The sequence below is a fragment of the Bemisia tabaci genome, unplaced genomic scaffold, assembly GCF_918797505.1.
Source record: "Bemisia tabaci unplaced genomic scaffold, PGI_BMITA_v3".
NCBI classification, from domain to species: domain Eukaryota; kingdom Metazoa; phylum Arthropoda; class Insecta; order Hemiptera; family Aleyrodidae; genus Bemisia; species Bemisia tabaci.
The window spans coordinates 63,405-77,689 of record NW_027311751.1 but is presented as its reverse complement, the minus strand read 5'-3'; the positions used below and the strand labels follow the sequence as shown (position 1 = coordinate 77,689).

Here is a 14,285-nt window from a genome sequence, read left to right as displayed (position 1 = left end):
AAGAACTTATCTGGTGCAGAAAGGGAAAGCTTTCTCAGCGAATTTTTTTTATTTTGGATGGAAAATGAAATTGCAAACCACGAAAAACATGGTGAAATTGGTAACAAGGCGAAGGAAAGTGTCAAGTAAAATATATTTTTTGATTTCAAGTGTTTTAAAGAACTTAAAGTTTACAATTCTTCAACATTAGAATTATGAGTTTTTTTTTTTTTTTTTAAATTAATACATGTTTGCAATCTGTGTAATTTTAGAGAACTTTTAATGATCAGTACTTTTATTAGAAACAGAAATGAACCATCAAGTATAACTCCATCAAATATCTTGCATTATTGAAGAGTTTTCCGTATAAGGGCGTTTATGCAAGGTACTCTTTTTTGAGTAAAACACATAGGAAGTTTTCATTTCAAAACCACTATCTCAAGGATGGGGCAAATTGAAACCATCCTCTTTTTGTCAACATATTTGGGACTGCAAATTGACCAAAACGTTGATTGCAAACTGCTTGGAGTCCTCTTAACATGGGAAAATGTCAGCACTAATACGCCCTTCTACCGGCAATCTACTAGAAAGACCCCGCACACCTCTTATGGGAAGCTGCACCATGACGGATTGCCTTCTGACTTATGTCATTCAATTCTCCTCAAGATGCTGATCAAAAGTTATAATTGCGTCAACTTTCTACGATGCACCGTTTTCGCAAAAAACCTAGGAGAAGATTCAATTATTTGGCGACTATGAATAAAACAGAACAAAGCATTTGAGGACAGGCCCGATGTAAATAAGGAAACGTAGCGCGTGTCCGTGTTCTTATCTGTACCTGCTGACTCAGGGGCTATCTCCCTCCCGCACTCGCCCGGTAGATGTTCAGACTTTCCTGTTCTTATGCTCCTCAAGAATCTGTTTTGGATGGTCGAGCAAAACGGCGAGCGGAATACAAGATAAGACTGCCGCTCAGTGAGGGAGTTCCCCTGATTTGTTCACTCGAGTACTGAAATGAGGAATCTTTCTGGCTTTTTATCGCCGAATAATTGAATCTTCTCTTAGGTTTCTTGCGAAAACGGTGCATCGTAGAAAGTTGGCACAATTATAACTTTTGATCAGCATCTTGAGGAGAATCGAATGACATAAGTCAGAAGGCATTCTGTCATGGTGCAGCTTCCCATAAGAGGTGTGTGGGGTCCTTTCTTCGGAAAAGCCTGTCGAACGATCTTGTAATGTTTCTTTCCATTCTTAGCCTTTCCCTATGTTACTGATTGGTTAAATCAGTATTCTGGATGGTCGGATTTGACTGTAGTTTATTGTAAGGAAGTGCAAATGAAGTGGTAAGGAAGAAGTTTCTGGAAAATGTTGTATTTTTTCTCCTCGTCATTTTTGATGATTATGATCGCCCTAATAAAAAGTTTCAAGGTACCGAAAGAAGAAAAAATATATTTTTGGATAGATCATACGTACATGATGAGAAATTTCGACTGACAAGTCTAGCTTAAGCCTGCAATGACATTCTTCAATACATTATTCAGCCAATGCTGGTCCTCTTTTGCAAGGCCTTCTTAAATACCTTACCATGTACACAAAATGCATAGGTGGTAGCACTATTGTTTTTTCGCAGCAAAAATGACATTGTGTAAGATACTTGCAAGGGCTGTGTCTTGAAGTTCTTTGCTTTTTATCACGGAAAAAACTTTCCAATTTTTCCTGCTGGACTAGGTGTTTTTGAAATTTTTGTCCTACACTGTTTTGAGCAGCAACCGGCATTAACTCGAGCAAATTTTTACTGGACATTCATTCTCCAAACCACGTGCCAGCAAATGCATTTTACTATAATCTTTTCACTCGCACCAAGTCTTTCCTTCGAATTCAAATCATTTATAAGACCTTCTGAGGTCGTTTACGCTGCAAAGAGTCATGGAAGAGTCACTAAACCTGAAGTCTCTTTATGAGTGTGATATATGTATAACTACTCACATCAATGGTCTGATTGTTACAAATTATAACATTTTCCCGAATATACTGACAACAATTGCAGTGGGATATGGACGATATGGTGATCATGCTATGAGCAATCTAACATTAATCAAATAACAGCGATGCGCCGAAGCGCACGTCCACCAGGTAAAGGCAGAAGGGACAACAAAAATGTCATTGTATGTTGATAATCTCTCCACTTACCTTAATTCTGCATACAACGCATTGGATAATTCCTGATCAACATGTTTTACAGGTAAAACACTGCATTAATTGCTACTTACAGATGAAAAAATCTGAATTGCCAGCAGAAGGGCGTTTTACATTTTGACCTGTAGCACCTCACAGAATCATCGGTTAATCATAAAAATTTGTGGATATGTCCTCTAGGATAAGTAGATATTAAGTCACTGATTGCCAAAAAAAGGCGCATGACGCAATTCGCCCTACTCCGGGCATACTCTCCAATTAGGGTAAGATTGACAATTGCCAATTTCTTCAATTTTCCATCTTTCTTCTAAAGTCTTAGAGACATACTAAACATATTTATGACAGAGCAGTCAATCTACAAAAAGCAAGGTTTACACTGTAGGCCGCAGATAGAGAAGTGTCGCATGAATGCATCCATTTGTGCACTTGATTATTAATTACTTATTTTTTATCGAATTTACTTAATTTTTACTTCATTTAACATCGTTTAAACAAGAGGTAGATAAAAAACAAAAGAAACTTATCTTATGCTTACTTTTAGGACGTTGTTCACTACGGAAATCTGAAACAGCGGAAAAGAAACATTAGAGGGAAGCAATACTTAAGTTTTAGTTACCAGAACACCTAGGTTTGCCAAACAACCCCTTGGCAAAGTCAGCTGTTGCAACCGCTGGACCAGAAAATTGTTCCAACTACTTCTTCAAATGCAGCGTTACATAATTAACCTAGAGTAAAAAATTTCGCCAGTGTAGCTGTTTTGACAGAGACACCTGTCTTACAGAGAAGGTGTTTTAACCATGGAAGAGACCTACCATTTAAACAACTTGAGCAGTGGAAAAAGTTTTTTCTGCACATCAATAAATCTAAAATCGAGGTTTGCTGAACGGCTCTTTTGTCCAAAGCATGCTTCATTAAACCTTGGATTGCCGCATAATCAAGCTTTACCATGCACTTATTTCTTAGCTCATCAACCTAATTATAGCAATTGTTAGATTTTTTAGGGCGTCAGGAATCGACCTTTTTGGAGCGAAATGAGATACAAGGGTTGCACACACACAGTCTACTGTCACAATGTATGGGACCGTCCCATGCTGTTAGGACAAACTTTTCAATAGACGCATTTAGTAGTGACGTCACGGAGCGATATTGTTAGTTCGATATTTCGAAAGTTGAAATGTGCCCCAACAAACAAACATAACCTCCAAAATGAACAATTGACGAAATAATGCTAAAACTGCCTGAAATTAAACAATTGCTCCATGGGACTTTAAAATTATGAGAGCTAGCCATTTACAAAAACGTTCGAGATCACAATCACAAGAATTGATTGTACAATAAGCTCGTAATATCAGTGACAGTCATAGAGCGAATCCCCCTACCCCCCCTGCCTAAATCCCGCAGATTCCTATATGTTCGTTTGTTGGGGCACGTTTTGACTTTAGAGATATCGAAATTAAATCGAAATGTGACGTCACGCTAAATGCGTCCATGATGCACCGTTGGCGTTCTTCACTCTTCAGTAGGAGCGCCATGAGAATAAAAGTTAAGTTGCTGCAACTTGAAGTTACTTTGCACTGTCTACCCTTATCCAGAGTTATTGGGTCCAAAACACCCTTGCCCCTGGAACTTTTGCCTGCAACATGAGCCTGGAACGACTACCATTACAGGTAAAAACAAAAGTAAAGATATCGGTTCCTCAATGACTTTGTAGAAGTTGGACAAATTATTTATTGACCACTAAAATGTAATTAAATGCAGCTAAGAGATACGAACAATCACACTAAAAAGGAAGAGAGAATGACAAGTAATTGCAAAGGAGAGAAAAAAAATAAACTTACCACTGGCATCCCAGCAAAGAAATATATCAATCTCTTTTTGAATAATTCTCTGTCAGCATTAACGATTGCTCTAAAACATTGAAACATATGTATAAAACTAAGAAAAAAATTTATGTTTGGTTCAATTATGGTTGAAGAAGTGCAATACATAGAACTGAACGTTTTTAAATTTTAAAAGACATAATTTTGCTTCTTGTGGTAAGTTTAATAAGAGTACATGAATCCCTCCACAACCTACATAACTTACATGCTTATGTGACTGTCCAGCTAAATATATTGCATGTCTGTCAATATAATCCAATATCCAATAATCCAGATGAGGGGCTTGGAAGACAAAGCACATAATTGCAGTTATAGAAATTCAAGACAAGAGATTAGAGCCTAACCGCCTCAGCTGCGTGCTACACACTCGTTATGCTTGTATTTCAACAGGTGAGATACACGAAAACGACTGGATCTCACTAAAACCACAGTAGATAAAAACAGGAAGGAAAGACGAAGAGGAAACAGAAATCCGGAACATTTCGCGTTTTTCCGTGTTGAAAAAGGAAGGATGGAAATTAAAATAAAATTGTGTGCTCAGAAGCATGTCTTTGATCAAAATTAAGTTTTGCGTGTTTTTGGTAGTTGAAGGTATGGTCTATCAGAATACCAAGCGATTTTGTCTGGAAGTCACTTGACGCGGAAAAACAGCGAATGGGATAAGTGCATTTTTTTAATAGAGGGGACACGGGATAAGTGCAACCTACCGTCACTTTAAGCCCAACTGCTGGCCTTAATTGGCCAAACTGAGCTGAAAATTTCAGAGGACGTTCATGAAGGTGTGAGACTACCACTTGTAAATTTTGAAGGTATTCAGAGCACTCTATAGGTCCGTGTAAGATCCAGAACTTTAAACTCGTTTTTTTGAAATAATAAAAACTGCACTTATGCGCCTTGCCTTCCAAGCCCTCAAATGTAATAATTATTTAAATCTAACTAGCTTATGAAAACATTAATATGTGAAATCAAAGTAAACTTAATTGAATTTTTAGACTAAAAAGATCACAATTATATTCATAAAATCACAATTAATATTTTTCTAATTCCTTATTCTGTTGTTTTTATAATTACAATTATGTGTTTTATAACTTTCAGTTTTACTGGTGGATTTAAATAATATGTATCTAATAAAACAGCACTTAATATATTTAACTACATGGTTTCACCTCTCTTGGAGGCTCCTGTGACCTTTGGAGAGTGAGCTCTCTTGTTGGGGGATGGGGGAAAGTCCACCAGGTATAGCTGGCAGGTAGTTTCCTACCCCTGGATCATCTGCAGGAAGAGTGAATTGGACTCTTGGCTGTAGGAGGTACCCAATCTAGGAGAGCGTACACAGATTGCGAAGAATGGTCCTTGGGGTTGGGTATGATGCATTTTAAAAAATTAGTATGACATGGATATACCCATTAATGGGACCCCCAGGGTTTCGTAGCACGGTGCTGTACTTCCACTAACATTTTTGCCAACAATTATTTGAATGGAAGGAAATTCTCTTCACAACTACTAAAAGTTACCTTAAAATGTGGAACTCTTTACTTTTAGGTGAAGATGTTTGAAATCATGCTAATGTCAAGTCGATAGAGGATGCTCACTATAGACTGAATTAGATACCACGAAAGAATGGTCCTCAATCAATTATTTCCTTTTTAGCCTCTCCAAATGTAAAATAATCTCATTTAGAATTTCAAACGACATTTCCCTTCACTTTTTAATTATACAACTCATACAACCTACCTTGAATCGAGTTTCTACTGTTAAGGGTATTGAAAATACAGAAAAGGATAGGTATTCACGCTGTTTTCGCACAGAACCACTTTTATCCTATGTGGAATGCAAATAGGGGTACCAAGGAAAAAGGAAGAAAAAAAATTGAAAAAAAAGGGTTGAAATTTTATTCGCCCCCATCGCTAGTATGTGCAGATTTTCTCATTTTCACGCAATTCTTGGATGCAATCACTCTTCAATGCCACATGTTCTCTGATGAAACACCGAAAAGACACTAACTAGTTACATTTAGTGAGCAAATCGCAAAAATAACATCGAGACAGCAACATGATAAGCGCAAACAAAGCAAAAAAAATGTAATGAGGACTAAGAGGAGGTTCTCTTCTCAAGCAGGGCCGACCGTCTATAAAATAAGTACCATATCTCCCTGAATCTTCCTAAGCGGTCGTGAAATTTTGTCTGCATAATCAAAAAGCAAATTTTCGCGTCGGATCGGGTAGAGCACGTAAATGCGATCCGTATTTTCTCGTGAACCCGATCCGCGTTTTCGGGGCTCACTGAACAAATAGTTAGTGCTCACCGGAGTCATCGTTGGGATCCAGACTGAACCCCGCAGAACACTGGGGGTTTGCTCGAATCCGATGCCATGGATTATGCTCATAACTAAATCCTTCATTGGAATTTCAAATATTCTTAAATTTTCCTATTATCGTATATCGTTATCCCATTTCAACTGCAAGAGGAAGTAAATAGACTGAATGGACCATGGATAAAAATGCAAGTAAGTAATTTTCTTCTTTCTTCCGAATTAAAATTAAAATAAAGAGACAAATTATGAAACTCTTTCTCTCTTCAGTTACTGTTAATGCAGCAGTAACTGCGTTATTTGAAATGTAGGAAAATAGCAGCGACAGCAGCAAGCTCAGTGTTCTCCTCCTCCTCATCGACATTCAACACTATCATCCATTGCGCTTTTCAGCGCCACAGTTAACATTTCCTTATTCATTAGGAACAGACGACAAAAAAAACAACGAATAGTTTAAAATAATTGAAATATTCTTAGCCTTGAGCAACCATTCGGTATTATCACCTAACTTCATTTATGTCATGTTTACATATATTTCCCGCTCTTTTCCGTTGGATCGATCGCTCCATCTTTTCACGACGACGGATCTCCAATGGGTGTTGCACCATCGCAATGATGACATCAGTTACATCGCATTCAACAGGATTCAAGACTAATCGATCGGATAGACGCGAAAATTCGCTTAAACAATATGTATCGTCCGACAAGTTGTTCTACGCAATTCCTAAATTTCGGTTGAAAATTTTCCGTTGGATAGATGAGAGATAGGGTAAATATAGTTGACTTACGTTTCAACCATAGTGCCATTTTGAATCATCCAAATATCACTGAGCGATCGGGCAACCAAGGATGCTGCAACAAGGACAAGGAAACCAAACTCCGGCGAAAAAACACCAGGAACAGTAATTTTCAAAATTGAGCACAACTGTCGAATAAATTCTGCATCAACGTGAGCTTTCGTTTTAGCCGGACCTTTCTGTAAAACATACCATAATAATAATCGAGCGTATAATCCATACCATAATATTTACCACAATACATACCGTAAGTTTAGTTCAACATCTTCGAGACCTTGGAATAGATAGTTACCTGCTTCATTCAATGCAGAAGTCCGTCGTTATAAGCACGTCAAGTATTGTCAGGTCGTTTCTTAATATCGAGTAATTTTTTTCATTTCGCTGAAAATTTAATGTTTTTTTTTAATTTTTTGATTTAACTTAAAATTTAATTTTTTTTAATTTTTTAATTTTACTTTAAAATAATATTTACTTTTCATTCAAGCAAGATGGTATGTGTAACTGACTTTGGCCTGTGGCCCATCAGTAATACTTGTGCCGGTAGTGTTCCCTCTTCCGAATAAGAAAAAAAAATAATGATAATGAAAATAACCACCACCCGGCCACCTAGGGTGGACCGTTTTTGAACTTTTTTCGAAATTCCAAGACAGCTAGTGCTAAAAAGTTGCGTTTTGGCATAAAAATAACGCTCAATTTTTTTCAGAATTTTTGGACGATGTCCTGAGCCCGTCCCGACGCCATCTTTGTTCCCAAATTTTCGATTTTTTCGAGAAATTTTAAAGACTCTGTTTGAGGCACGGGAAACGCGTAGAATTAATGAAAATGCAATTTAAAATACTTTAAATATCATTTCAAGCGATACAGGTCAGGATAGGACACCCCCAACGCGCAGGGAATGCCTTAGGGGACGCAATCGTGGACCCCCGAAATCCCTTAAAAATGCGCTTAAATACAACCTATATTTTATGTTAATTTTCATTGATTCTATTTTGCTCATACTTTGTGTTATGACTAACAAAACTTATCAGTAGACTATGTCCTACTATTTTACGGCTTACGATGTGAAATTAGAGTGCAAAGGAGTGCTACAGGGATGCCATATCCCTCAGTAATGAAAAAATAACCACCGGGCTAGAATGGGCCTCTGATCTGTGGATATCACTGGAATAATGTTCCTGTCACCTGAACTGAGTACTACTTAGTACAGTATGCTCAGACTGATGGTAAGATATAATACAATTGAACACATTAGTATTTAAATCTGGCAGTGGTGGGTGGCGGTTTCCATGCGCTTCGCGGATCGGAGGGTGGGTCACGGTGCCGGTTTTTTTAAGGCGCTGAGCGCAGAAAAATTATTGTATTTGACAGTTTTTCATCAACCTTAAAACAGGTGTGCCGAGATTGAGGAGGCTAATGTATCTCACATTGTGTAAGCAAATAATATACAATAGTTTTTTTAAGTCCTTAAAAACTGTTTTTCACAATTTACACTGTTGCCATAAGCACTCAAGTACAGAACAAAAAATACACTAATTTTCTCCTGGGCTCGAGTAAATTTGGCAACAGTGTAAATTGTCAAAAATAGTTCTTAAGGGCTGAAAACATCTATTATTTTCTTACACGTTGTGAGATATATTAGTCTCCTCTACCTTGGAAGACCTCCTTTGAGGTTGATGAAATACTGTCAATTACGGTAAGTTTGCTGGGCGCAGCGCCTCAAAACTAACTGTGCCTTGATCCACCCTAGTCCCTACCCCGACCCCTGAGTCAAAAATGAAATTTTCTCGTTTAAAATAGGCTACAGGGTGTCTTCCGAAGAAATGCTTAGGTTTGGAATAATTTGGACGCATTTTAAAGGCCGGAAAACGCAGTTCTGCGGATCGACCCATTTTCTTCCCTTTTAAACCAATGTGATTTCTTCCGAAATTTTAATACAGCTTTGGGGGAATATATAGACTTCACATAATATGCTGAGACAACAGAATTATCTTTTGGGGACAAAAAGGAATGAGGAAAAGCCCGGGGAGCAAGGTTTTGAGATGGTCGCCTCAAAACGGAACACCCTCCGAGGGTAGTTAACTTCGTTCCTCTAGGATCCGCGAAGCGCATGGAAACCGCCACCCACCACTGCCAGATTTAAATACTAATGTGTTCAATTGTATTATATCTTACCATCAGTCTGAGCATACTGTACTAAGTAGTACTCAGTTCAGGTGACAGGAACATTATTCCAGTGATATCCACAGATCAGAGGCCCATTCTAGCCCGGTGGTTATTTTTTCATTACTGAGGGATATGGCATCCCTGTAGCACTCCTTTGCACTCTAATTTCACATCGTAAGCCGTAAAATAGTAGGACATAGTCTACTGATAAGTTTTGTTAGTCATAACACAAAGTATGAGCAAAATAGAATCAATGAAAATTAACATAAAATATAGGTTGTATTTAAGCGCATTTTTAAGGGATTTCGGGGGTCCACGATTGCGTCCCCTAAGGCATTCCCTGCGCGTTGGGGGTGTCCTATCCTGACCTGTATCGCTTGAAATGATATTTAAAGTATTTTAAATTGCATTTTCATTAATTCTACGCGTTTCCCGTGCCTCAAACAGAGTCTTTAAAATTTCTCGAAAAAATCGAAAATTTGGGAACAAAGATGGCGTCGGGACGGGCTCAGGACATCGTCCAAAAATTCTGAAAAAAATTGAGCGTTATTTTTATGCCAAAACGCAACTTTTTAGCACTAGCTGTCTTGGAATTTCGAAAAAAGTTCAAAAACGGTCCACCCTAGCCACCCAAACCACAAACAGCCCTCATACCTAGGAGCATTGTTTGCCCCTGTATGAGGGCTTAAAGCAACCCAGCAAAGCTGGTGACAGCAGTGAATATGAAAAATAATAATAATAATAATAATAATAATAATAATAATAAATCTGCAGGGAGGACTGCCTATGGTCTGGGGTATTGACGCACCTCCTTTCCCGAGTTACTCTGGACGCACACTCTATGTGCCAAGGAGTACTTAATGAAAAGCCCAACCCGGGGTGTTATGCGAACCGTGCCCATCGGGTCCCTTGGCACCAGGGCGCTTATGTTGGTGTCGACCTACGGAGCCCTGGGATACCAGGCGCCCTCCCAGAGTTAATATAGCCTTACCCGGAAAGAGGTTACGGGTGGACCCTCTTAAATCCTCATCTTACTCGTGGGAACAAATATGGAAACGCGCAACTCTAAAGCAAGAAAAACCCAAAACTACAAAGGAAAAACCGACCGAACCGATGATAATGCAGAAGAATTGACTCAGGTCTCTGGGACAACACGGAAAAGAACGCAGAAACAGCAGAATCAGCTGAATCAAACACCACAGGCCCAAAGCCCACCACCAACTAGCCCTGCCGGTAAGAACACAAACGCACAGCGTAGGCAAGCAACAGAGCGAGTGAAGTGGACCACAGAAGAGTATGAAGAAATAATATGGTGCTACTGGTACATCAAAGAGAGCACTCAAAGCTGCAATATAAACGCCAACTATGACCTCTGGAGAAAAAGGAATCCGAACACCCGCCCGCATATCGATGCAAACAAGCTCGCCACACAAAGACGATTCATTGCGAAAAACCAAAAACTAAGTGAGGCACAAATTGAAGAAATCAAAGCTGATGTAGCCGCAAACCTAGCAACACAATGTGAACGGGGTGTCACCAGAAAAACCCAAAATACCAATAACAACCAAAACTCCCCTACCACAATGAATAATGCAGCCAACCACACCCAGAGAGTACAATGGAGCGAAGAGGAATACAAAGAAGTCATATGGTGCCATTGGTTTGTTAAGGAAAACACGGGCATCCACAACATAAAGGCCACCTACGAGCTATGGAGGCAACGAAACCCTAATGCCCGCCTGCATCTCAACGCTAATAAGCTAGCCACGCAACGAAGATACATCGAGAACAAGAAAAAACTAACCGAACAACAGCTTCAAGAAATTAAAGACGATGTTCACTCCACCATAGAAGCATCCACTGACCAACACACAACTGAAAGCTCACCAGGTGATGCCACAAACGACGAGAACCGCCCGCCGAGACGGAATGATCCAACTGACCCCAGGGAATCAGAGTCAACGCCAGACATACCTCAAACCAACGAAACTCCCAGAAGAAGTAAGCAGCTAAGAATACCATCTCCAGAACCAGAACACGAAACAACTCCCCAAGAGCAGAACATGGCAAGTACACTAGAAACAACGACCTCTTTATCAAAGCTAAGAAGCGTGTATCAAGAAGTTCTCGAGATGAATCTGGAAGAAAGAGAGCCGATAAGGAAAATAAAGGGGGCGAAAAAAGACAAAGAAATCATCATGCGAACTAACAATGAAGTACAAAATATGCTTGAGAGCGAAGAAAATCTCGACCTGTGGAAAATCAACTGCTTGCTCTACGCTGCAGCCCTCACAATCAGTGACGAGTCGAACGGCCCAAAAGGAACTAAAATGAACAAGAAAGAAAGTAAGCCCCTATGGCAAAAAAGAATTGAGTTCAGAATCCAAGATCTGAGGAGGAACCTTTCAGTACTAGCTAACTTCAAAATAACGAGCAAGGAAAAAGGACAACAGACAACCCACAAAGTCCAGTCAATCCTGGATAAATACACCGCGGAAGGAGAAGAAAGCAGTATAGACAATGTAATGGAGCAACTGAGGCAACGTATTGCTGTCTTTAGCCAAAGAATAAGAAGATACCAGAAAAGATCAAATCAATTCTCTCACAACAGAAGCTTCGAAACCAACTGCAAAAGCTTCTACAGGAACATCAAAGGTGACTCCTCCGACATAGGTGAAATCCCAGAGAAAGAAAAGGTGGAAGAGTTCTGGAAAGGAATCTACGAAGTCCCTACTCAGCACAACTCGGAGGCTGGGTGGATCAAAGACTCAGAGGTCACGAACAACAAAATGGAATGGACAGATCTCGGTGATGATGAACTGATAACTACCATAAAAAACCTTGCAAACTGGAAAGCACCCGGCCCAGATAAGATACAAAGCTTCTGGTTCAAAAAAATCCCTAGCATCCATAAGTACCTAACAGCCGAGTACAATAAATTACTGAACGGGAAAGAATTCCCACCATGGCTGGCCAAAGGGACTACATATCTGATAGCGAAGAATAGAGAAACGGCAAATCCCAAAAACTATAGGCCCATAACCTGCCTCAACATAGCGTATAAGATCTTCACGGCACTTATGGCCGGAAAAACGTACAAATACCTAGAAAGTGCCAAACTACTCCCTATAGAGCAGAAAGGGTGCCGCAAAGGAGCTAAAGGGTGCCTTGACCAACTCTTAATATCCAAAACCATCATTGAGGACTGCAGGAAGAACAAGAAGAACCTATCGATCGCATGGCTGGACTACCAAAAAGCCTTCGACAGCATGCCTCACAGCTGGATCATCCGTGCACTGGAACTCATGGGAGTGCACCCGAATATAGTAAACGCCTGTAAGAACATGATGGAGCACTGGTCAACATGCATCCAACTAAGAGGAAAAACAGATACAATTATCACCTCTGAAATTAAAATAAGACGAGGAATCTACCAAGGGGACGCGTTCTCCCCCCTTCTGTTCTGCGTTGGATTAATACCCCTCTCTACACGACTAAACAACATGAACAATGGATATAACATCAAGGCAGGCCATAAACAACTGACGCACCTCCTGTATATGGATGATCTGAAACTGTTCAGCAGCAGCGACGAGAAACTGCAAAATCAACTCGAGACGGTGAAAGAATTCAGTGACGACATAGGTATGAAATTTGGCCTAGATAAGTGTGCCAAGGTAACCTTCAAGAAAGGTAAATACATCCACGGAGAAAACATGGATATAGACGTCGACACCAGCATCCGACAGTTAGACCCAGGTGAAACATACAAATACCTCGGAATGGAAGAAAGTATAGGTATTCAACATAAGACAATAAAAGAAAAGGTAAAGAGAGAATACATACGACGAGTAAGAGCAGTACTAAAGACAGAGCTAACGGCAAAAAACAAGATAACTGCAATCGGAGCGCTAGCCGTACCCGTTCTACAGTACGGATTTGCAATTCTGAATTGGAAAATAAAAGAAATAAAAGCGCTAGACATAAAAACAAGAAAATGTCTGACAATGCATAAAATGCACCACCCATCCGCAGACGTTGACAGGCTATACGTGAGCAGAAAACTAGGAGGACGAGGACTTAGGCAAATAGAATCAACATACAAATCTTCCATCATCAATGCGAAGTACTACCTCCAGGAAAAAAAAAACGAAGACCCTTTTCTCAAAGCCGTATATGCCGTCAACCTTGCTCTAGACAAAGACCACATTGCGAAAGAAGCAAACAAGTTTGAAGCCGAGCTCGGAGAAAACTTTGAAGTGGCCCCCATAAACAGCAGGAAGCAAAAAATCAAAAAGAAAATCTCAGAAAGCATCAGAACCAAATGGAAAGGAAAGATCATGCACGGGCAGTATCCACTGATGCTAGAAAATGACTCTATCGAGAGTAATCTCTCTACCATCTGGCTCAGTAAAGGTGTACTAAAAGCAGAAACAGAGAGCCTAATTGTAGCGGCACAGGATCAAGCCTTAAACACAAGGTACCGAGAGAGGAAAATCCACAAGAAACATATGAATAGCAAATGCAGAATCTGCCATCAGTTCGAAGAAACCATTGAGCACATAACATCAGGTTGCCCAATTCTAGCCCAAAAGGACTATATCGAGAGACACGACAGAGTATGCACCCAACTTCACTACAGCCTCTGCAAAGAATATGGAATCGAAGTCGACGCAGATAAATGGTATGAACACAAACCGAAAAACACTGCAACAACCAGAGATGGAGAGACAACGATCCTGTGGAACTTCCCTATCAGAACCGATAGAACTGTTGAGGCAAACAGACCGGACATCATCCTACGTAGGAAAGGCCAAACGTGTCTGCTGATTGACGTCTCTATCCCAGCAGACAGGAACATCACAAAAAAGGAAGCTGAGAAGAAACTAAAGTATAAAGACCTAGAGATCGAAATCAGCAGGATGTGGAAGACCAAAACCCGAGTCATACCCTTTGTGA

General features: G+C 39.8%; 1 protein-coding gene across 3 annotated transcripts in view; it reads right to left on the bottom strand.

The window, feature by feature from the left end:
• Positions 1 to 14,285, bottom strand: part of LOC109039912 (ATP binding cassette subfamily D member Pmp70) — a 135,093-nt gene that overhangs the window by 79,829 nt on the left and 40,979 nt on the right. For all 3 annotated transcript variants that reach the window (XR_002009771.2, XM_019055638.2, XM_019055639.2), the window contains exons 3-5: positions 7,155 to 7,342; positions 4,014 to 4,083; positions 2,711 to 2,737 (exon numbers count right to left, since the gene is read on the bottom strand). Coding sequence is in view for 2 of the 3 variants with exons in the window: in XM_019055638.2 (XP_018911183.1) it covers positions 2,711 to 2,737; positions 4,014 to 4,083; positions 7,155 to 7,342 (285 nt within the window). In the remaining variant the exon portion in view is untranslated. The remainder of the gene's footprint in view (positions 1 to 2,710; positions 2,738 to 4,013; positions 4,084 to 7,154; positions 7,343 to 14,285) is intronic.